At 37.0% G+C, this 24,853-nt stretch overlaps 2 protein-coding genes and 1 long non-coding RNA gene across 9 annotated transcripts in view; 1 reads left to right on the top strand and 2 right to left on the bottom strand.

Annotated features, from left to right (window-relative positions):
- LDB3 (LIM domain binding 3) overlaps positions 1-24,853 on the top strand; it is a 116,270-nt gene that overhangs the window by 80,902 nt on the left and 10,515 nt on the right. For 5 of the 6 annotated variants that reach the window (XM_023930277.2, XM_086900905.1, XM_023930280.2 and 2 more), the window contains 4 exons: positions 5,379-5,414; positions 10,185-10,346; positions 18,620-18,747; positions 24,110-24,410. In XM_023930277.2, the coding sequence (XP_023786045.2) occupies positions 5,379-5,414; positions 10,185-10,346; positions 18,620-18,747; positions 24,110-24,410 (627 nt within the window). The remainder of the gene's footprint in view (positions 1-5,378; positions 5,415-10,184; positions 10,347-18,619; positions 18,748-24,109; positions 24,411-24,853) is intronic. The other variant, XM_086900904.1, reaches the window with a different exon arrangement.
- Positions 418-10,818, bottom strand: LOC111931577 (uncharacterized). Its single transcript, XR_002865663.2, has 4 exons — positions 10,746-10,818; positions 6,986-7,143; positions 5,484-5,622; positions 418-3,387 (listed from the first exon to the last, which is right to left on the bottom strand). It is a non-coding gene; the product is annotated as an uncharacterized LOC111931577 (long non-coding RNA).
- The window catches only part of LOC147651946 (uncharacterized), a 45,261-nt gene continuing 37,822 nt past the window's right edge, over positions 17,415-24,853 (bottom strand). The window contains exons 3-5 of one of the 2 annotated variants that reach the window (XR_015290165.1): positions 24,289-24,424; positions 20,951-21,050; positions 17,415-17,489 (exon numbers count right to left, since the gene is read on the bottom strand). The gene's annotated coding sequence lies outside the window, so the exon portion shown is untranslated. Of the gene's footprint in view, positions 17,490-20,950; positions 21,051-24,288; positions 24,425-24,853 lie in introns of those variants that run through there. The other variant, XM_086900913.1, reaches the window with a different exon arrangement.

The following is a 24,853-nucleotide window of genomic DNA, read 5'->3' as shown; positions in this document are numbered from 1 at the left end:
TGCATGATCAGAAATGAACATTAACTTTCATTTCTACTGTGCAACCTTTAAAATTTTCATGTGCATCCTTCAGCTGATGCAGATGGCTAACCAAGACACCAATGCTGCCTTTCTCTCTGATTGCTCAGTGCAACAAGGGAAAAGCAGCTCTAACATGCAGCAGGTTTTCCAACAAGCATTGTAGCTCAGAGGCACTCTGTGGGGTCTGTGGATCATCAGCCTGGCTCACAGCTTTGCTTAGGGTGAGCTGGAGCGTAGCACTGGTACTGCTTCCTTTTATTCTGCTTCTAAATTGCATTAATGTCAGCAAAATTACCCTAAATACTAATAACTTCCTAATAGTTCATTTCCATGCAAGCATGTGTTGTAGCTGACCCAGAATGTTATAAGATTACAAATGAGAGAGAGGGAAGAAAATCCTTAAAACAGTTTATGAAATAAAATTTAATCCACATTCTGAAAGAATGACAATGGTTTCTAATTCATAGCACTTAGTTGTTTGAGTCAGGAGCTGAACTGCACAGACGCATTGCTGGGTTTCAGGGGCAGCTTCAAACTTAGCTTAATGCCGTGTAGAGGAAGTATGAATCTTCTTATCATCAATGTGCACAAATTCAACAGTCGGTCTAAAAAACTACCCCCTGAAAGTCAAACCCCTGAGTTCTTGTTGTTTCCTCAGCTTCCCTGGAGAAAAGAGAACACTTCAGTGAGAGGGGATTCATTTCCTGGCATACAGTACCCAAACTTGTTGTGCACTGGTTTTGTCTGTAGTGGTCACGGACACAGACTGAGAGTTTGGATCCTGTGCTCAGGTGCCTGGTGGCAGATCCCTGCACTTTACAGCAAGGCTATAGAAAGCTACAGGGAAACATTCAATTAAATCAAATTGTACACTTAAGGCCAAGATAGGCAATAATTATCTGAATTAAATCCCAGCTCAAACTGCTACACATGCTCAGAATCTTGCAGTCTTTGTTCTTACTAAAGTGATGTATTTACCAATAAGATAAAATTCAAAATTGGAGTTTGTATGCTAAATATCACAATGTAAACCTTGGGCAAGAGTTACCTTACCTTTCCCCAGCACTGATGCTGCTGTATGTCCAGCTGCATTTATTCTGTGACTGTTAAATATAACAAAAAGTGGTAGATGCCACTAAAATGCATTCATTGGAGGGATTGGCTTGGATTTTAGTGAGCTGCTTTGATTGAGTTCCATATGACATGTTGAGAATGAGCTGCTGGTTGTTTTCCACTGAATCTATGATAATGCTTTTCCTATTCTGTGGCACTTTCTGCAAAAACCAGGATGCCCCTGTGAGAAAAGTGTTTTTCCCTGTTTTGGAAAGCAGACATAGTAGGATATATCGCAGTTGTTTTCGCGTGGGCTGCTCACATTCTTAACTTCAGTGGCTGAAAAAGAGAGACTAGGTCTTCTACCCCTTTTTGTGATCCCAAGCTGAAGTGTTAACTAAACCAGCATGACAGTCATCTTCTGTCCTCTCCAGTTAACTGCCTGTCATTTCTTTGTTTGTCTTCTGGTGTCTTTGTTAAAATAACAGAAATAAAGCATGGGGAAAAATAAAACAAGCAACCTCAACAGTCATCTGACCATGGAAAAATTTTCAGCTGCAAATACAGAAAGATAGAAATAGCCTCATTGGATCAGAACAGCAGTTAATCTAGCTCAGTGTCCAGTTTCCAACAGTGTCGGTGTCTCGTGCCTTCAAGATAAAAAACGTTTGGAAGGCAATTACAAAATAGCTTTCTCACAACTTTACTCACAGACACCCTATAAGAATTTATTTGAAATTACTTTGTTAATTCTACTTCTTAAAAGGAAATTTTATTTGTAGGAAAATATGCTTATATAAATAAAAGTACATGTTGGGGTGAAAGTTCCCATGAGTCTGATTAGTCTTGAAAATCCACACTAGAAAAACAGAATTTTTAATTTCAATAAATATAGACCCTAATAATCTGTAGGTATATTTCCCCCTTAAAAAAAAGACTATTGTATATCTGTTAGACTCGGTAGAAGACTGTTGGATTCTCAATACAGTAAAATACTGATAAACTGAGCAGATAAATCTATTAAAAAATCTGTAATACCTCATTAAAGAGAATGAACTGATACTTTAAATATTCAGCTGGTGTTTGGGAAAGTTTATTTCAGTTCTTTACACTGTCGTGGACTTTCTTTTAGACCATGAACAAATCAGTTAAGTTTTAGTCTCTCATTTGTAAAATTAGAAAAATAGTCTTGTTCCACAAAAATATAGAGAAAAAAATCAGCATATTCACTTTTTGCTTCAGTACTGAAAGAGTAGTTGAAGGACCATGTGGTCCCTCAGGACACCTCATGTTTCTTTATGTCACCAGGTCTTCAATCATATGATTCTGTCTCTACATTTTAGTGGAACAGAGCAGATCTTTTCAAGAGAGAGAGAGTGAGTCTGGATCCTTTACTACTAAGAAGGTAGATGGAAGGTGCACCATCTCCACATTTCAGTTTGCCTGCTACATGTACATGTTTGGAAATCTTTTGCATTTGCTTCCCAAAAATAAAGCAGAATGGGAAAGCATTCCAGTGACCAGTACATACAGTTCAGATTTAACATACTCATTTATTGAAAACTCTCTGAAGATTCTCCAGGCTATTTTTAGGATCCAATAGTACACGAACTTGGCTTACAAATGAATTTTGCCTTCTGTTACTCAAACTATTGTAATTCTTGTTGGTGTGCGGGAGGGAAAGACTCTATTTCTATAATTTCACTCTGTCTTTAGCACCATATCATGTGGCGTATTTTATGAGAAGAAAACATTCCATAATTTTCACTGTATAATATACTGTGTAATTGGGAAGACTTTATATTGCATAAATAAGTCTTGTTTGAAATACACGTCCAACATTTAATGAAATCTGTGGGAGTTGCACTGTTCCCTCAGAGCCGTCGTTGACTGAAGCCCTTCTATCAAAAGCCATTTCAGTGGGGACTACAAATAACTGCAGACAAAAAAACAAAACCCTACAATAATTTTAAATCTCTTCCAGATAGCTCAAAACTATTATCCACTACTGTCAGTTATTGCAGCAGCCTGTGTAGACAGAGATACAAACAGCTCATAATATTCTGAGCCAAATTCTTTCATGTTGTGAAGGTATTGACTTTACTGAGCCTGCCCGAGGGATGTATTTGGCTCAAAAGTAAAGTTATTTCTGCATTTAGTTAGCAAAAAATGTTTTGACTGTAAAGACCAGAAATCCAATAGTTGATTCCTTAAAATGCAAGTATTGTCAGTCAGAGACACATCTGATCTTGAGCCTTTCTTCTTGGTAGCCAAATGGGAATTGCTCCTATTGAGTGGGAAGATAAATAGTTCCTGGAAGAAAAACCATGAAGAACTGTTATGTGCCTTTGAACTAATTTTTCCCCTTACTCTTTGCCTTTTCCTTTGTTTTATTTTGTGGAAGTATTTTTACTACTCTCTCTCTTTTTAACCTTCACAACTTCCCTGCTATTGTCACTCAACATTATCCAATACTGTATACTTGAGGAAAAAGCTTTTGTGAAATCCTGACCTCAAAGTGACCATGAGTCAAGTGACTTTTTTTCTTTTTTGCCTTGTTCAGTGTAACCACAGCTATTGGAGCAGAAAAGTTAGGATCAGATTAATTGTAACAACAGAGGCTTAGCACTGCTTCAGCCTGACCCCAACTGCCTGCCTTTTGGTGTTGGCTGTAATTTCTCATAGAGCATTCAGCAGCTCTGGAGATAAATAATGCTGTCTTTTGTTTCCAGGCCCTGACTGTGTTCTTTAAAATTGTTGCATGATTATGGCTCTTGGTAATTAACACTTTCCACACCTGCACAGTCTCTAATCCATCCTCCTGCACCTTGTTTCATAGCTGGCGTTGCAGTGAACTCACAGTTTGGTTACCATAAAGACGGTGTTTGGTTTCTCATTGCTTCAGAGTGGTGACACATCAACGTCGTTGGGGGATCTCTGTTCAAGGCAGTCTTTTCTGACTGCAGAAACATCTTAGACACGTCTGAGGGGCATTTCAGATCAACATCTGGCTTCAGTTCATATATTTTAGGGCTACATTTTAGTTAGAGGTTTTTAAAATTCATAAAGAGCACCTATGCTCAAGCCTTTGCTGATCTTAATTGGATTGGTTTCTTTTAACTTTATTGTAACTGATCTAAGGAAAGAATACGACTGTACATATATGTGTAAGTGTTTATGTACATAAACACAATACTGATAATGATGTGGAAAATAATAAGAATAGCCTTCCAGACATAATGTAAGTCAGTGATTGGAGACCAGCAAATCTGTATCAAGAAGTGCATGTATTCCTCTTTTTGTTTGCAAAGGATGCTTCAGAAAGAAAGTTCAGTTGGGTAAATGAGGACATTTGCTTTGCGGTTTGTAATTCTACATCCCACTTAAGAAAACTGTTCTCATTTGGCATATTTCAGGTTTAAACTTGTTGAAATTTCAGCACAATTCCCTAAATAGGAAGGGATGCAATCAATTAGCAATTAAATTGCTAAATAGTGAGACTATCTCAATTACTTAACTATTTGGATTTCAAATTTAGGTGTTTAAGGCTAATGGATTCTGTTCTTTATGAAAATACTTGTGTCTTAACTTCTTACGGATAAACAATTGCTTGCATTTAAACTGATCAGTTATTTTTTTAAGTGTGTATGTGTGTTTACAGAATAACAGCCCAGTTCTCTATCAGTGAAACTGAGGCTGACTCAGTCCTCACCTCAACAAAGGAATGATTTCCAGGTGAAGGAATTCTTTCTAATCCAGTTTAGGAGAGGAAACTAGTGTTTGGATAGGGCAGAGAATTTTTAAGTGTAATGCCAGGCATAAGAAATCGTTTTTGTGTACATTTTTGTTAACTGTTTAACTGCTTATCACTTCAAAATATTGGGTCCATGAGGACTGCCCAACTCTGATTATTTTTACTGCTTGGATTTGGCATCTAAGTATGTTCTGCTGGAATATCATTGAATTCTTTTTTAAAAGGGAACTTATTAAAATCAAAACTATTCTTGAAATTGTATACACACGTACAATGTCTCGTTTGTAACTGGTAATTTTTCTTTATTCTTGAAACAAAGTTGTTTGCAACTGATAAGAAGCATACAGCAAACTTGTATATCTGGTGGTTTCACCTGGAAAGCTGAAGAGCTTTCTCACAGCTGTATTTATGAGCAACCACTCTAGGATGCTTTTTGCAACCAAACATTTCTCCCCAACCCATGTTCTTTTTCCTTGGTTGTTATGGGTTGATGATTTTTGCCACTGCTGGAAATTGCATTTATTTCATGCTGTATCCCCTCCTTTCACAGAGACAAGGAAAACATTGCAGCAGCATCAGAAAACAGGTAATGTTTGCTGTGTTTGATTTACTTCCTGTTAAGAGTGGATATCCCCTTTCTGCATATTGTTCTTACCTCAAAAACATGAAATTTGTACACTGTTTGAACAGATGAAAGTAGAGGCTTCTTCAGCTAAATGGGTTCATTAGGCTTTTCTTTCTCATGCACTGTGATTTGGAACAGGTGGGGATTGTGTTTCTCAGAACTTATGAACCTGAAAAATAAGAAGTTTTAGATCAAATATTCTTGAAATGGAGTACTGTCAGTTTGTGATGGAGTTTTAAGAACAATTTCCATTTTAAACTTTGTCTAGACTGTTCAAGGTGTTTTTAAAATCTAAAAAAGATCATCTTAAGAAAACTAATGTCAGATCTTGATTGATCCTCAGTGGCTTATGAGGTTCAAAACCGTTCCTCTGTAAGTTCTTTAATTTCAAGTTGTTTTCTCCCAAAGGATCTCAGAACATTTTGCAGTTAAGTATAGAAATGTGTTATTTTCTACTAGTTTATTTATTAAAGCTCCAAATACTGATACACAGGTATTTCTTGAGTGAATCTGACCAGTTGTTTGGTGGAGCAAAGAAAGCCTCTTACTAGTTAGTTATGAAAATAATTTTATCCTACTGCTTTTCTCTTTGTTGTTGATTCCTGCCTCAGTGATATGCAACCACTTCTTATTTTGAGGGTTTTTTTAAGATTGCTTATGTTTGAACAAAGGTTGCATAGAGTTAATACCTGAGTGCAAGCATCATTTGTTAATAATGACACAAGCAATGGTAACTGGCACTTGAACAGTTGGGAAAATTGATTTTTCTTTTTAAATTAATGATAAAGAAGGAAATAAATCCCATAATTCCTGAATATAAATTAAATTGTAAAGAACAAGCAATACGTTAGACTTTCACCAGCAGTTTCATTTGTGTAAAACTAACTATAGGACTATGCTTCCCTGAAATCTCCTTTTCATTTAACTACTATTTTATTTTGCCAGGAACAATTTCTGATATATGACTGTTGTTATTGTCCTCCTTTGTTGACTTAATCTTGTGTGATCTGTCATACCACAGCCTTTCTCCACCTCCATTACCATCACAGCTCTGCTTATTTTGATATTCATAGCAATATGCCTTCCAGATTTAACACAAGGTACCTTTTTTAATTTGTCAAGCCTTTCCTGGTCTTAAGCAGTAATTAACCAATGAGCTGTCAAGATTAGTCATTACTTCATCTGCATTGCCATTATGATCTCCAGCTCCAGCTGTGGCTGGAATTTTGTCTCTTCCTCAAACCCCTGCTATTACCTAGGAAGTGCCTCATTTACAAACGCACTTGTAATCTCTGTTACCCAGGCCTACAGGTACTGCGCACGCGCCCCAGTATGTGACCTCGAGTATTTGGCACCCTCCTAAGTCATCCACCAGGGATGCCAACACTGCCAATGCTCAGCCAGTGGCCTCCAAGGGCTCTGTGAGGCTTGGAGCGGGTACAAGCCAGGGGGAGGCCAGTTTTGGCCAGAAAGCCCCTCTTGCTTCATCCAGTAACCAAAGGTACACTGTGCCGTGTAACTGCATAACTGACCCGGTTTGGAGCTTTGCAATGGTTTGGTAATAACCACCTCTAACTCCTGCAGATGGAAGTGACCATTGCCTCAAAGGCAGACATTCAAATTCTTCCAGTTCCAGCAACTTCTGGTTCATGTGGGTGTTAGATTTCCTGTGGCTCTCATAGGATCACACCTACAATACAGAGCCAAGTCATTAAGCATCTTCAGCAGAGAAACAGCAGCTGATATTTCTGTATTTTCAGTGGATTCCACAAACATTCCCATTTTCAAATATAAAATCCTTTGCCATTACAGCTTTCTCTAAATACTTTCTCCAGCACTTTTTTTCTACAAATGATGTGATAATAGATTTTTTTTCATATCCATTTTAGTTTTGTTCTCTATATTTTTGATTCTTTCCAAGTGATCTGTTGGAGGATTAGAAACACAAAAATCTTCATGCATTACATAAAGGAGACTAAGTGCTGTTTTAATCATCCACTCCTCGTTATTTGGATAGAAAGTCTCAGAACTTAGGACATCACCAAGAGAAAAAAGTATAATCTACACTTATATTTTAAATGTTAGAGTGCATTTGTTGCTGTGTTCTCATTATGGTTGTTAACCATTATTATCCTCTTAACCTCTACTGATCTGTGTTCCTTTTCATGAGTGAAAATCAGCTGAGAAGAGATGTGTGTTTGTTTTCATCCACCTAACTTACTTTTATGTTTTTTACCACAAATATGAAGATGTTTGATTTTTTTCAATTTCTTTTAAAATGGAAAGTACTGTAAAGATTTCAAGTCTACAAAACTATTGTGTTTAAAAACCAACCAACCAACCAACCAAAAAACCCTCTGTAGCGTGTCATAATGCCACTGTTGCATTAGATGCTCTATTTTATAAAGCAGCACTCACATTTATCAATTCTTAAAATTCTTCTGCACTTGAAGAACTAAAATGAAAAATCAGACTGAAAAACTAGAAAGGAGGACAAAAAAACCCCAGTTATTGTATGGCTATTGTATTTGACAGTATAAATAAAAATATGTACAATTTATAGTTCCTAATTTAAAACCAGTCAAGTTAGTCTCAAGCTCTTTCTATAAAACTGCTTTGAGAATGTTATCAGCTGCATACAATTTATGTAACCAAACCACTCTGATTTTTATGGTTATATCCACTACACTTATATTTATTCCAATTCCTTGTTCTGATAATTAATATATTCTGCCATGAAGGAAGGTAAGCAAGCCTCTAACATTTTGATCACGTAAAAAGAAATATTACAAACACTATGCAAGATAAAATTTGTTCATATTTCTTTTAAACTTTAAAAGAAGTTTAAAAGATATTCTAGTATATTTGCATTTATTTTATTTATATGGGTTCATTCTGTTCAAATCTGTCTCCACACAGGTCCATGTCCTCACATATGGATTTGGTTTTTTTCACTTTCTTTTCAATATTTATCACTGAATATGTATTTTGATTATTTGTATTTTTATGATTATTTTTGAAATTGTTGCAATTAAGTTACAATTAATTAACTTCATTGTTCTCTTGAAGATATGAAGTCTTGAACCTCTAGAAATCTGTAGCAAATTCCCTTTCACATCAGTGCAAATAGACAAAATAGGTGAAATCCTAGTTTGTGTTTGTTTTTAACACGTATGTTAAGTTCCAATTTTGTGCAGCATAATTTCAATCCTTTCCTATTTGCTAAATCAAAGATATCTAGGTGTGTAAGATGGAAACTGTGACTCGACTGCTTTTAATAGGGTAATTATGGTGCCCCCTGTGGCACAGGGAAAATTTCACAGTATTGAAATTCAGTACCAGATTGCTGTGATGGAAAATACACAGCCACTCTGCTACATAGGCTGTGAAAATTATAATCTACCAGCTAATTGGAAGAATTTACATCATTAAATGCATCAGGATGGAAGAAGTCATCTGACTCTCAAGTGCAAATTACAGTGGAAGAACTTCTGCAAAACTGTTGCAAAACTTGGTGTAAGGATTTGAAAGCCATCAAACTGGATGATTATTTTCTAGAACTTTCTTATTATGTACATAACTATAGATGAATCTCCATAAGGGACTCATAGGGAGAAAATACCGATTTCCTGCTTTTATTGTGGGCTGCATTGAGCTTTGAGGGTATAACAACCAGCTTCTGTTTCAGCTAACTAAACAAAATATTCAGCTGAATTAAGACACCATCATGTAGACTACTGAACTCTAGAAGAAGAGGTGAAAGACAGGGGAAACAGGACAGTCCCTTGGAGAACAAGGAGTATCACAAATTCAGAAGTACCAAGCACTTGTTCTAGGTCCTGAGGAGCATAACTTGTCAAATCAGTGCTTCTGAGAGAATCAAAAGAAAATATGAGATAATTTGCACAATAGATGGCAAATCTGCTTCAGAAAAAAGGCTGAGGGTGTTGGAGGGCTAACATTGGCTGAAGAAACAGCTGTGGAACTGTAAGGTTTCTTTTGTTATTTGATACTTGCTGTGCTCAGGAAGAAACATTTTGGGCTTTGTACCTTGAGCAAGAGAATCACTGAATTTCATCACCCTGATAGGAGTAATTTGTAGGAACACAGAGAGGTAACAATATACCTACAACATAGGTCTAAAGAAGTAGACATATATCCATTTTGCTTCTAGGCCACTGCTTATGGACAAGACAACTATGTACAGTGATGTCCTGATTTTCAAAAAAACCTGCTAACTTTCCTCCATTTGTCTGTCTGTAAGAGATGAGTAATTCTCAAATTTGAGGGAGGTGATGGAAGACATTAGCAGTTCAACATGTTACTGAAATGGTGACAGGCTACAGGAGTAGATTATTATCATTCATTTCAATATATTTGATGGAATTTATATAGCTGACAAGACTGTGACAGGCTCTTCACAGCCATTTCAGTCCTGAGTGCCACATTTCCTACCCCTGGCATCAGTAGGAAAAGGACTGGAGTGCTGTTTAACACCTGGGGTAAGTTTCAGTCAAGCAGGACCAACCCTGTATTGCAGTCAGAACTGCACAATGGAAAAGGCTGATCAAATGTCTATCTTTTCTTTGCATAACTGTGCTTTTCCCTCAGTAACCCAGCCTGCTACTATGTTTGCAGCTGCAGGTTCAAACATAGTAGGTTTTATGCTCTCCATGTAAATGTGCGCCTTCTTAAGATGCTTCTTGTTTTATTTAATTTAACTCTAATTAGTACCCCTGTTGAGCATGCCCCGGTGGCTCCCAGTTCTGCTGCTCCTGCACCACATGCTTCAGCACCTCAGCCTGCTACTGCTGCTCCAAACACAGCCAGCCCGATGACAGCACCAGCCACCACCTCAGTAGTGCAAGAGTCTTTCTCATCCTCCTTCCAAAGGTAACGCTCCATTGCTTTATACCCCTCTGGCTTTGGACATGCTGCATACACATTCTTAGCTTAAGAATGTAGTATGAAAAGCTGTAACCTGGTTTATATGCTTTTATATATTTTGGGGGGATTGGGTGGTTTTTTCTGGGGTTTTTTTTGTTTTTAATTTTATTTTTTTTTTAATTTTGTGATGTGTTGTTCATGCTTGCATAGAATTTGCAGAATAAAACCTCCCTAAAAATAACTTCATTTTCAGAAAGCCAGTCTGGGCTTAAAATTAGAAATGTTTTTACACCACTTATAATAAAACCAAAACAACTCATAATAGTTGCAGTGAATGAAGATTCTTTGAATACTATTTCTGCAGTAGGACAAGAAATGGAAAATCCGAAAATGCCATTTACTCACATGATTGAGCTTACTGTGTCACAGCAGGTATCAGTAAAACGTGGTGGACACTTGATGATTGACTTGCTCTGTAAGTTAAATCAATTCATTTCTATTAGATTTATCTATTTTTTTTTTCTAATGAAAATTAGCCTGCAAGTTGAAGTAAGTTTCAAGGAGATGCATTCCTAATACTTGTAGCACAGTGGGAGTTACAGTTGTATATTAAAAACTGTCAGACAGCTTGTGAAGAAATGTGTGGGATTCATACAGCTGTCACTTACATTACAGTAATTTTGGAGATAGTGAGTTCTTTTGGTCTATAATATTCTTTTATCTTTGGGGTTTGCTACATGTAAATTCTGAAATAATGTCTATTTAAGCATGCTTTTAAAATCCAAGGTAAAACACATTTCCAGTAATATAAACCATTTTAAATAATTGAGACCTCAGAGGTATCATATTTTAGGTATGTATAAATGGAATTGGAAATGTTGTCTTGGCTCTACCTTCTTGATTAATTTTTGCTAGTTGACTTGCAGTGTATATATATATATATATATCCCAAGTAATTAGTTTCTCACTTTAGTCAGTTTTTACCTAGCCGTGACTTTCCAGAATGCAGTGGTTTTATTCCAATGCACGAAAATCCATTAATCAGACAGCAAAGGAGATTTGAATAAAGTCTTATGTTCTAACTCAGAACTGGCCTGAGAGGCACTTCCACATAAAATAATGATAATGTTTAAGTAATTTTTATTCCTCAGTTGAAACCATAGCATGAAGAAAATGTATTAGCTAGTATCTGCTTCAGACAAAAAAATGCCTTTACTAAACTAATCATTCCAATTCATTCTGGTTTCTATAGGTCAATCTTCTGTCTGGGTCTGCTTGCATAGTAGAATTTTTATCTTGTATTTAGACTCAAACATCTTCAGATCTTTTGGATAAAAGCATGTATCATTGACAAAAGTCCTGTCCTGTAATATTGTCTTTCTTAGTTATTGAGAGAGTCTGATTTTAAAATTTTTCCATAATGTGTGCATTTTGCCTTGTGTTCTGTAGGAATGTGCTTGGTTGTGCTTTTCTGTAAGTCTGCAGATGTGTGCTACAGAAAACCTGTTCCTGGTAACTATGCAGCAGTCTTTCTGCGTCTGAATCCTGCCAGAGCTTGGTTCTGATGTCATGATTTGTGTCCCTGTTAAATCATTTTGTTCATGCTTTCATGCTCTTATGTGTCTTCTGCAGAGTTCTTGCAGCCCCCAGCTCTCTTTCCCAGCCTAAGCCTTTCCATGGGCCCAAGAACATGTCATTAGCAGCTTCCACTATTTCATCTGCTATCTCATCTCAGTCTAGGTATATCTGTAAAGCTCTCTTTTTTTAACCTAATTTGTTTTGATTTTGTATTATGCTCTCTGATACGAGGTTTTCAGTTTCTGAAGGGATTGACTTGGCAGAGAAAAAGCACAATGTGTTTAAAGGAATAGCTCCTTCCTTATCTTCTGCATGACAACCCAGTTAGGAAACAGCTAAGTATTAGATGTATGGTATGTGACCACAAGGTCCTCTTGGAGCCTCTTGGAGCTCCTCCTGGAGGTTGGTTTGTGCTGCTTTTGCCATCCTGAAAGGAAAATTGTCTAGAGACACTGGGTGAGAATGATGGACCTTTTTTTTCTTGGTGAAAATGTGGGATCACAGGAATCTTTTAATGCTAGAAAGAGAGAATGCTGCTGTACTGCCTCACTTCTAAGCCTTTTCACTGCTTTCGTAACACTTTGACAACTAACAGAGGAAAAAGCAGTAGATTTTAAGACTCATTTGAACACAGTTTTCAGAAATAATGAAAAACTCAATCAACAATACATCTGAGATTGTAATTATCCATGTGTGTCTTATTTTTATATAAAAAAAAAGTTAGGAATCACCCAAAGGCGATGTTGGAAATTGACAAAGGGCACAAGTTTGAAGGTTTCACACCAAGAAGTGTGATGTTTTTTCTCAAAAGAATCACAGAACAGTTAAGTGAGCAGCACAGGTAGTAGTTAGGAGCAGTTTGATTGGCTTCATATCACTGAAACCAGTGCAAAAATGAAATAGCTACGGAACCAAAGATTGGAAGAGTTTTCAGTTTTAGGATGTGAACATGTCTGTTTACAGCCATGGGAATTACAAAGGGGAAGTAATCCCAATATGGAGCTGATAAAATGTAAGAAACAAAATTAACTGCTGATGAGTGGACGTATACCAATTGTAACTTCAGTTTCAAGAAGCCCCTTGTACTCGGGTAAGGTTCCTTGCTTTTTACTCAATAATTAAGAACTGTGCACATTTGAGTTTGATTAAAAACCTGTTATTTCTCCTGAGCTACAGAAAAGACTTGATTTTAGGGCTTCTCTCAGCTAAAGATTGAAATGTATCTATCAGTCAGAAGATGAAGTTAAATGGAGGCTTTGGTGACTATTCTGGCCAGACAGAGTACATCTATTCATGTTTCACCAGTCTGTATCATAGGACCCATCTAAATCTTTCCTAAAAGCTTGTTTCCATTCCTGCCATGGAAATCATGGAATCATGGAATGGATTGGGCTGGGAGGGATCTTAAAGATCATCTAGTTCCATGGGAAGGGACAAGTTAAGCAAAAATTATGCATAATTTACATATAGAATTAGTAGAAAGGTAACTTGCTGACACTACTTGCATGTCTTTTTTAGAGGTAATGTAAAATTATTTTTGTTAGAGCTTTTTTCTGTTTCCCTTAAATTTCATATCCATTTAATGGGACAAGGGAAGCAGTGTGAGGCCTCAAATCCATGTAAATTCATTTGTAGTTACGTACCAATATGGACTAATCAGTGTGAAACAAAATTCTAATGAGGATAAAAAGATGACACTGAGATATTGGGACATTTGAATTGAAAATAAATTAGTAAATTAGATTGGCATGGACCATTGCTGCTTTTCCTGCCCCTTTGAAAGGAAGTGACTTGCCTGGGGAAGCTGTGTCTCCAATCTTGAAGGTTTTCAAGACGTCACTGGCTAAAACATGGAGCAACCTGGTCTGACCTCAGAGCTAGCTTTGCTTTCAGCAGGTGAGATCAGATTCTTCCTGAGGCCTCTTCCAACCTTAAATATTCTGTGAATCTATGAAAAACATCTGTCCATTTCAAAAAGAAATGCTTTCATCAGAGTCCTCTTGCTTGCACCTGGCAATTATTTCGGTCACATATAAAAGATCTACAGCATATCAACTTTATACACTGCTGCTTTGTCAATGGATGACACAAGTGTGATGCTGTCATCTGCTTCCTCATTACCAACAGGCAAATGTTATTGTCTTGGCTTGGACAGGGACATAAAGGCAAATCAGAGACTTTAAGGACCTGTAAAAATTTGGTTTCGTGATAATCAAGTACAAGAAGTAAACTCTGGTTGGTTGGTTGGTTTTGGATGGCTGTCTTGCAGCTGGAATAGGTTCTTTATCTTGGTGTACTTCTTCCATGTTAGCTTTAAAAAGTGTTGTGTATTATAGCATGTGTATTCAAATGTAAGGGACTCAAACTGGCTTCTAAACTGATGTATAATTCAAATTGTTGAGCATCTGGTAGTTTTCATTTAGAAACCAAGTGATGCTTTAGTATGCCAAAATACAGACTTAAAAATCCAGTTTCAGCTTGACATACACCAGAGGAGTATTATGTTTTTAATACAATTTTATTTCAAAATAAAATATGGATGACCTTAATAACAACACTGTTTTACAGGCTGGGGATATTCTCGGGTAGATGAGGCTGAGATTTTATCACCATTATTGCAGTGTTTGGTGTTTTCTTCCTTCTAGTTGCTTTTAAAAGAAAATGCAGGAGGATTTCTTGATTAATATCTTTAACTATTTAAATCTGATTTTAACCTTTAGTACATCCAGTTCTATAGTGACTTAGCTTTTGTGAGCATATGCATACACTTAACATGAGTAAAATCTTTATAATGTTCCTGAAGAGGAGTGTTTGAAGTAAATCACTAACCTTTAACAGACTGTGTTACTCTTTTACATCTGCAGTGAAATCTGACATACTGTTATCTATTCCTCTTTCAATCTAATTTAACAGAAGCAAGCACAGCAGGAGAGTTTTGAATAAGCTCGAAGCTCTTTAGGGATGGGTTATTCTATCCAGAGGGTTAAAGCTGGGCACCCTATGTGACAGCACTCTGGGAATACAAAACCAGGAGAAACAATGGAGAGAGTTACAATTACGGTTCTAAAGGTCAAGTGTAGCTTTTGATCAGGAGATTTTAATCCAAGCACTGTGTCCATGGTAAAGGGAAGAAGAACCCTTCTCCAGAAGTCAGGAAAATAACTGGCATAAGGCAGACTCCTGGTGATTCTGGGAAATGTGGGCTGTGCTTCTGTGGGATGGGATTGATGCCATGTAGCGCTGCACTGCCCTGCAGACAGGAGCTCTGTTCTTTCTGAATCCTCTTGTTTCTCAGATCATAGATTGTGCAGGCTTTCAAGTACTTCCTGTATTTGCATAAATGACTCATTTCTTTTCTGAAATTATGCTTTTTCTCCAAGAAAAAAAAAAAATCTACCTGTTTACCTAAGACTGTAGAAGTAGAAAGGTTCTTCAAGGCAAAAGTTGAGCATGGTGGGTGGATGTTTTTGTTTCAACTATGCCAGCCTGTCATTTCTGTGGGGTTCTCTGAGCTGCCTCATAAGCTGGGGCACTTCCCTGATCTTTGGCCTTTGGTTCATTCAGGGTTTGCTTCTCGGGTTTGATGCAATGTAAACTTATGACACTGAGAAAAATCCCTTGTATTTACTTTTTTGTGCTAATAAAAATAATTAGAGTTCCACAATCGAGTAACAAGATCAGATGAGAGTGACTTGTGGAACAATATACTCAACTCTTTGACTTAATGTTACCCCTCTTCAGGTTTCACTGTGATTCCCAGCTTAAATAAGAAAACAAAATGTAATGTAATACTCATCTTATATGAATAAAAATATGTACATGTTGTTTATTTTAGCATTTAAGAATACTTCTTACTCATAGGAAATTCATGGTAGGGCAAGATATCCCAATCTTTTGTGTATATTTTTTTCAAATACCACTTTTGTCTCATTTTAGTTTCAACCGGCATTCTTCCACCTCCATCAGCTACCAGTCAAAGCAGAGGTATAAAAATGTTTTGTGCAGCTATTCTACCTTAAAAGCACTTAACAAATCAGTTTATTGCTACTAGTAGGCATCTAGTGAAGCGTTAACATAAAAATGATCTGCTTAGAAATATTTACTCTTTCTTTTTCTGACAACTAATAGTTTTCAGAGCCAGTATTTAATTTGCTGCCTGTCACATGCCATTGACTGCTACAGATAAATTCAATAAGATTGCTTTCACTGCTTTTTGAATTGCCAGTGCTTCTTGATCCATTAAAGCATCTTTGGTCCTTACAACATCTTTTTATTCTTTCTTTATTTCTTTCTTTCTTGTTTCTTTTTTCTTTTTTTTTTTCTTGTTCTTTTAATCACATGCCATTCATTTCCTTTTCTTCAGCAGATATTCTGATAAATCTTTTGTTCCACTAAACCCTTTATGATATAGTGTAACACTTTATTTCTCTTTGACAAGCTTTCTTATCTTCTTTATTGTATTTAATATCATACATACATGTATGTAGCATCATACACATGTAAAGGGTTAGAAGTTTTTGTTACTTCTTTTAATTTTGCTATGGTTCTGGTACTATGAGTGTGGGGAGGAGGGTGTTGTTTTGGGTTTTTTTCAGATTCATTTTCCTGACCACAAGGAAATCTGTGGTATGGCTCTACTATGATATTACATTTGGGAAACACTTGAATTTTGAATAACCATTTTTCTTCATGACAGTCTAAGTATTACTAATCTGGTTCAGGGTTTCTTTATTTATTTTGTGCATTAAGAGAGATTCAAATGAGTCTTTCTAACCACTGGACCTGTGCACCTGGGAGTAGACTTTCCTGACTGGATGACATTTACAGATTACGGCTGTGCAACACATAATTTTAAAATCTTTTAACCCACATTGTAAATATTGGGCACTGAGCTCTCTAGTTTACCCTGGGTAGCAAATTTTAAAACACGAACAAATCTTTAGATGGTGTGTTTAACCAATGGCATTTTGAAAGCTGTGGGTGAAGCCAGTGTGCCCACAGTGTCTGTGTCCCTGTGCTATGGCAGGAGCAGCGGCCTCTGCCCAGTGATCCCAAGCACAGTGCCTTCTTAGGCCCCACACAGGAGGTATCATCAGGAAATAGATGGAAAGAATGGAAAACAGCAAGTTTTACGGTGCTTAGAACAGCTTTGGCAGTTACAAATCACAGCACAGTTCACAACAGAATTTACAGTGAATACAAACCCACTAAAATAGTTTACCTTGAAGAGTTGTGTTCACCCATGGTATAGTGGACCCAAATCCAGGCCTAAGTCCTGGACTTGGTACAGAAATAATTAGCTATAGCCATTGTAGCAATAGCTAAGTTTCTAGGTCTTGCTAAATAGACAAAATAAGTTAGCCTGAGGCAGCAATGCTATGCAAACTAGATCTATAGTAGAAACACTGTCAGAGCAGCAAAAAGCTACATTGAGGACAGGTTTATTCTGTTCAAAATTAAAAATTGAAACTTTCCATATCTTAGAACGTTTCTTACCTGTACTGGAGAAATCTGCTGGGTTTGCCATATGGGACTGTCATGTGTTTTCTCCAGATGGCTTCTGTTTCCACTCTTAAAAAAGTAAAGTCAAGATGGAGCAATAATCTGGCAAAGCTGAATGCTCCTTTTCACTTGCTGACAGATGTTTTCCTATAGACAAACCCCCTATGGAAATAACTCATTCATTGTCAGCACAAATAGGTAGAGATCTGTAACTAGTTCATAGGGCAGTGACACTGAAGGAAAAAAAAAACAAAACTGTGTTTTCAGGGTGGGTAAGAAGGATGTTCTGTAGTGAATAGGTTTTTCTTACTGCACACATCTCATTATCTCTTGCTTCCCTTCCTCGTACTTCTTTATTCTCTCATGCTTGCTTTGACTGTAATGCTCTTTTAGCAGTCTGTGATGCACAGGCACTACAGACAGAATCATCCCAAGTAACTGGCTGATAGAGGAGGCATATTTTTTAATCTGTTACTGTAATCAAACTGAGAATCATCATCTAAGCCATAAAATAGAGAAAAACTGTTTCTTACTAATGTTTGGAATCCTGAGCAAATGTTTTTATTCTAGGACTGCAAGAAAGTGGATCATAATATTACATATCTTTTTTTTTTTTTCTGAAGGATGAATCTGAACATTAGGAAAATATATGTAAATTTTGGTGTCAGTCTAAATATGGAAAAGAGATAGTCATGAAAAAAAATTAAATATCACTTCAATATTTTTGAAAAGAATATAACAGTATATAAATACTAATTATCATTTGTAATAGTAGTAATTGTGTTGAGCAAGTAAATTTTAAAATCTAGGTATCTCTCATTGATTTATCTTAGACAAGACCAGGCCTTTTTGTTTGCAGAGGAACAGAAAACACAAACTTCGTGTGCAGCTTTGTGAAGCCTCATCCCTTGTTAAACTGAGAGTTTCAAATTTGTCATATTCCCTCAGCAAGCTATTTTCTGTGACAACAACAGGATACGTGCCACTGCTTGAAATCCTTATCTGACTAATTTTTCTTTCCAAAGAATTGTCCAAGACTTCCTTAGCAATGATAAAGACTGATGAATCTCCCAACATTCTCTCTCTAGTTCTCACAGACAGTTCCTCTTGGAGTGCTCTGGACGCTGCCAGGTCTGTTACTTTATGGTCAGTAATTTTTGCTGTTTATAAGGTTGTTCACACCTACATTTTGCTTTTAGAAACACAACCCAGTCATATACACCAATGCCAGTCTCTGGAAGCTACAGTGAAAGTCCTGCTCCTTCTGCTGCTTCAAAAATGAGAGTTGTTACTACTGCCAGCATAAAGCCCTCTGTCTACCAGCCAGGTAAGGAGCCTTCAAAGTACTGAAAAGATTCTGAAAAAAATGCTCATGCATTTATTTTGGAAAAATAAAATATAGAAAGCACACATTTTGTACACAGACATATCAGAAAGTATTTATATATATGGGACTAGGTCTTGCTAGTTTTGCCTCAGATTGTCTGAAGGTTGAGGATTATGTTGTATTCATATTCTGCTTCAGAGTTAAAATGTAGAACAAACTGAGGGAAAACTAAAAGCAAGGGAAAAGTCTAATAAAAAATGTGGAGCCTGATTTTTTAGCAGAAATACATTCACAAAATAACACAGTGTATCCAGGTAGGAGGACAGTGACACTACAGAATTGATAAGGCAGCTAAAGAATGAAAAGTTCAGGAAAGAGGTAAAATAAGTGGAGTTTGCTTGAATAAGATATATTTGCAAAATAGGTAAGACCATATATCAAACTTCTCAAACTTAGGCTTATATTTGAAATAAAGGATGAGGCATTAAAGCACCTCATAATGCTATTCCATTTCCCAGAGATCTAGAAACTTAAGGAATGTATTTGGCTATTCATTCATTTGGAAAATATGCTCCTTGATACTATTTAAATTCCCTTGGTATTAATGTGTTACAAATGGACTGAGCTTTTAAAGCCATTGATGACCAAAATGCAAACCTTCAAACTGAATGAGTTAAATGAGGCAGCAATATAATTCTAAAGGCAATTCTGTTTCAAATTAAGGTTTTTCTGATCTTAGATTTTTAAGAGAATTAAAAAGTTGATTTATATCTTTACAGTCAAATAAATATGAAAAAAATCAAGAATTTTAACAGTCTCAAACTCTGTCTTCTGTGATGTTCTGTTTCTGGATGTATTGAAATTAAACAAATGTAGGAACTTTAGTTAGGCATAAAGCAGACAAATCAAATGATCTTTATATTTGAGACATAAAGGTAGAAAAAGTCAAGTCAGAGCTCTCATGAGCTATTTAAGGGTCTCAATGTAAATAAATCTTCAGCTCTTCCTCATTTGCTTTTGGTTAAGTGCACCAGTCTATACCATGTTCTCACTGAAGGCAAATGCTATTTTTTTTTGACTTGAAAAGATGATGACACCAGGTATATTTCTATAATGCAGAAAAGAGCAAACCGTGGCAAGTCAAAATATCTCCTAAATACACTGACTGACATTAAGCCCTGTGCTCATTTGGGGAAGTATAAACTCCAGTTCAATATACAAACCTGCCACAGAAATACATCTGCAGCTATTTCCAATTTTTGGCTGGATCTGGTAAAGTCAAAGCTGGCTGTTGAATTCTGCTTGGCATAAGAAGAAAGGCTTTTTTCCTGGGTTTCTCCTGGGTTGGGCATTTTCTTTGCACTTTCTTACTTTGCTGGTGTTCCTTTGCAGTTCCTTACGTTGCTGTTTTTGAACCTCATTGCATCTCAATAAAGGCTTAAAATAGTTGCCAGAGAAAGAAAAAGTCCTCCTGTACTGTTTAGGAGTTTGAAATATTCAATAAGGGATTCTAAAATACCTTCATAATTGAACCCTAAAGCAACTCAGGTACAAGAGAGGTTCCAGGCAGAGATTTCAGTGAAGATGTTTCGTTCTTGTTTGGTACCTTTTTTTAAGTGTTACATATTTGATGTAGTAGCATTTCAAAGTGGTTTTGGAACATGAGCTTGCCTTGGAGATAGTTGCAGAGCAAATGGGAAGTTGCCACTTGGGAAGAAATGGAGGAAATGGCAGTTGCTGTCACAGATGGGAAAATCAATAGTACTTAGAAACAAACCAGCAAGATAGAACCTCATCCAACTTTGCCAATGACTGGCTTCCCTTGGAAATGTGGGGCAGCAACTTCCAGATTAAAACACCAATAAACAGGCTCATTTACCCAACAGAGAGACACCTGAATCAGTCACTGAGAGGATTTACAAGGCTATTTTAATCTTTTAGACTGAAAAACCTCAAACAAACTGACACAAGTCTCAAAATGAAAATGCGTTGTCGAATATCTGGCTCAGATGGGATTTATCAGGCAGTCTACACTTTCCCTAGCCTAACTCAGATGGGAAATTTTCTGCTGGTAAAGATCTTTAGTTTTTTCCAGTAGAGAAAGCTATGAACTCGGAAATCTTTTCCCTAAATTTCATATTCTGTTTTCAAAAGGAGCACAGATTGCTCTTCTGAACAAGGCTCACTAGATGGCAGAACATACCTGGGTATTCCTTTCCCGTAGACTTTCCCAGACCAGGATAACTTTTCACATACCCCAAGCAACTCCAGCTCCAGTTCTGTACCACGAAGTAACAAGATACCTAAATGTAAGAAAGCAGATCTTTCCTGTTAAATCCCTAAGTCCAACTGGGCCTACTTGTGTATGCAGAATTGGTCAAGCATAAAGGCCTGATCTGCTCTTTTAGGAATTGGTAGAGAGGTTCCCACAGTTCTTAATGAACTTTATATTGAATCCTAAGCATCTCCAGCTTAGCTGAAGCATCTTCCACACCATTTAATTTTTAGTTCCCCTAAATAAGAATAATGTCTCCCTATAAAACATTATCTGCTTTGTCTCTCATCTACTCTGTACTATAAAAGTATATGAGAAAACTTTGGGCTTCAAGGATGTGGCCACCAAGTGTAGAACAAGCCATATCAGTTGTGATTGTCAATTTAAGTTGTTACTGAAAATAGTAAAGAGTAACACTTTTGTCATTTACTAACAAAGGGTAAAAAAAAGAAAAAAATGTTCTCACAGTGCAAGTCAGTGTGTGACCAAAGCATTTGAGACTCTATAAATCTTTGCTTTACTGAATGAGTCTTGGTAATGTGTCTTTTTGTCTGGAGAGAAAATAGCCATAGACCATAAATAAAGAGCTGAGGGGGAGAATTCCGAATTCCCCAGAAGCAAGGAGTTGGTTTGTTCCTACTCCTATTAAGAGAGACCTCTTCTCTTGCCATTCCGTCAGGATAACAATAATCCCATTCATTCTTTCCTATTCTAAGAGAATGTGAGGGCTGAGGGAAACAAGGTGATAGAGGCTAAGTTGCTGAATTATTTGAAGTTTCCATTTTTTAAGTTAATGGTCAACTTGTACAATACTGATATTTTGAGAATATATTCTCTGATGTACTGAATTTCAATACTTTTTTAGCACCAAACAGCCCCTTTTTTTCTGCTGGTTAGTGTTGAAAGACTTTTTGAAATAGATAAATGTTCTAGATGAATGTGTATGGCAGTAGCTACTAAGACAGAAGAATTGTTCATATAAGCTTAGGGATGTAGTTCTAAGAAAACAAGGTAATTCCCTTTTAATAACAATTGCTAAAATCTCAAAGTTAGTAAAATCTTTCTAATGTATTGCAGTGGTGCTATTTTGAAGCAATAGAAATTGCAGCTTGCTCACAGGAGGAAAATGTATAGTAATAAATCAAGCCTGTAAAATTAAATTACAACATCTGAAAAGAGAACTCTGGGTAGATGCAAATGCCCAGCATTTGTAATTTTGCAATTCCTCCAGTACTTCCTTTTAGTAACTGGAAAAAAATCCTATTTTGTTGTTTTATTTTACTTTCCTTTTTTCTGTTTCTTTATTTTACTGCAGCAAATGGAAGAGTGAAAAGAAATAGAAGGAAGAGAGAATGTAGTGAAATGAGTTGAAGTCACCTTGCTTAATTAGCCTCATAGGTGGGAGCCTTTTGAGCTCACCAATTAGAGATGAAATATTAACTTCTAATTTTGCCTATCTTAATACTGTAATACATAAATAGCAAGAGCCTCAGGATCTAAAGAGATTGCTTATAAACTCTGTTCTGAAATTTTTAAATACTATTTACCATTTCCAAATTAAAAAAAAAAAAGAAGAAGCCTCAAGCTAAGGTGGGATACAGTTTTATGAAATAGAAACATTGCTGATGCTATACCATAGGAAATTTTTATCAAGAAAATGCACTAGATTCAACTCTGACCTCAATAAAAAGATCATGAGAGTGATCACAGAGCGTACAGATATATGCAATTTAGGCAATTGCCAATAATCAGTGTAAGTTATTATGTGGCAGGGTGTGGGCTGAGGGAGGGGTGTTAAGTCAAACAAAATCTTCTCAGCACTTAATTATGCAGAAAGAACCATGTTACTTTCAGAAGAACCCTCTTGGCTGAAATACCTCCTGCAAGCCCCTTAAGCCTATACATGTTGTATTTGGTCATGATTTTCTTAGTGCTGGGATCTACTGTACGGAATGTTTGCCCAGACTCCTGGAAAACTGGCTTCCAAAACTGTGCTCTCTCATTTGGGCAAAACACTTCAGCTGTCTAAGCTTCTTTTCATAATAATTTGCTTTGTTTTCCTTGCAAAAGGAAATTTAGTGCTTTTAGTGCTCCTGTACTTGGCAGAGTGAGGCTGTTTCTTGGGTAGTAACTTCAGTCCTACATAATGCAAAATCTGACGTTTTGAATAGAACAGGGCAATGGGAAAACTTGTCAGTATGTGCAGCCCCTGGCTCCTGCTTATTTTAATGTGATAAAGCTCCACCCAAAATTAGAGCCTGGTGCACACAAACATGGAGACAGGCTGCACTGAAGGTTTTATGTGCTCGTCAAAGGGTGGAAGAGATAAAGGATAATATTCTGTTTTACACACAGGAACTGAGGCGCAGACACACTTTGCTTTGCTCAAAGTTATACAGGAAGTTTGTGGCACAGCCAAGAACTCAACTGAGATCAGTCATAACCACAAGTCTGGCCTTTCTCTAAGTGCTGTTTGCTTTATCTTGCTGGTCATGTGAGCTGAATTGTCTCCCTCAGTATTGCTTCCAGTGCTCTCTATCTCTGTGTTCCCTGTGGGAGCCTGTTTTTCTTCAAAAACCTAGGAATAAACCTACAAATGATAGATAACAGTGACATCTGTAGAACATGTTGTATTTCAGTTAATATAATGAGATAAAAAGTTGAGCATAACTTACTGAAAATCTGGGGAATTCTATCTAAAACTTTGCTATATCATCTGGCTTTTCTATTTTTAACCTTATCTTAAACAGAGTATATGACAGTCTTTGAAATTATCACAGAATTGCCATATCCATTACTACTAGAAAATTAAGAGATGATCTTGACAATGATCTCCATAAAATCTGTAAAAGCCAGTAGGCAATGATTTCTGTAATTCTTGTACATTAGAAATCAGTGATAGTGCTGATACCCTTGGCTTCAGCCCAGAATAAATGAGCAGCAATGGGACAGGCCATAATTAGCTATCACCTAAAGTTTATAATGTATGTGTGTCCTGGAGTACCCTTTGGTAAGTGTTGCTGTATTGACAGTAGAAGAAAAAGACTTTAAAATCCTTCTTGGTTTCTTTTGGGATATTTAAAACAGCGCCAGCACCAGTTCATTCCTACACCCCTGCCAACACGGAGCCTGCGAGTCGCCCTCCCTGGGTAACAGACGACTCCTTTTCCCAGAAATTTGCACCTGGAAAATCCACCACCACTGTCACAAAGCACATCCTACCAAGGGGTGTTCCAGTGCCATCTCCTGCCACAATTTCTGCTTACCCGTCTCCAGTTCCAACTTCTTCCCAGCCCCCTGCATTAGCCCGGGGAACAGTTCAGAGGGCGGAGCGTTTTCCAGCCAGCAGCCGAACTCCTCTCTGTGGGCACTGTAACAGCATCATTCGGTAAGGTCATGGGCCTTTGAAGAGGGATGAAGCAGGAAAAGAAGTATCAGAGAGGCTGATCATTGTACATTAATATACAGTTCCAGAGCCCAAGACTCCGTTCAGTTACCTAGCAGGGATGTCCGTTGTCTGCTTCATTCATTTAACATTTCCAGAGCTCATTTTGTTGTTGTGTGGTTCACTCTTTATCACTGTAAAGTTATGCATGCTAATTGTTTGGCTCTTGGACGCTGCAGCAAATCCCCGCTTGATTTTAAACAGGTTTCTGGTCCTAAGGTAACCCTTTGAAGGAGGTTCATGCAACTTAATTGGGAGAGTTAGGGGAGTGGGGCAGAGGGGAGGATTGGGGAGAGAAAAGGAACTGGGCAGCATTTTGGAACAGCAGCCAAATGTAATTGTTGCTTTTGTGTCTGGAGAAAGATAATGCCCACACTCCATTACCA

This window comes from Cyanistes caeruleus, chromosome 8 (assembly GCF_971803275.1).
Source record: "Cyanistes caeruleus chromosome 8, bCyaCae1.hap1.1, whole genome shotgun sequence".
In the NCBI taxonomy this organism is placed as follows: Eukaryota; Metazoa; Chordata; class Aves; order Passeriformes; family Paridae; genus Cyanistes; species Cyanistes caeruleus.
The sequence above is the reverse complement of the archived record's forward strand: the minus strand, read 5'-3'. Positions and strand labels throughout refer to the sequence as shown.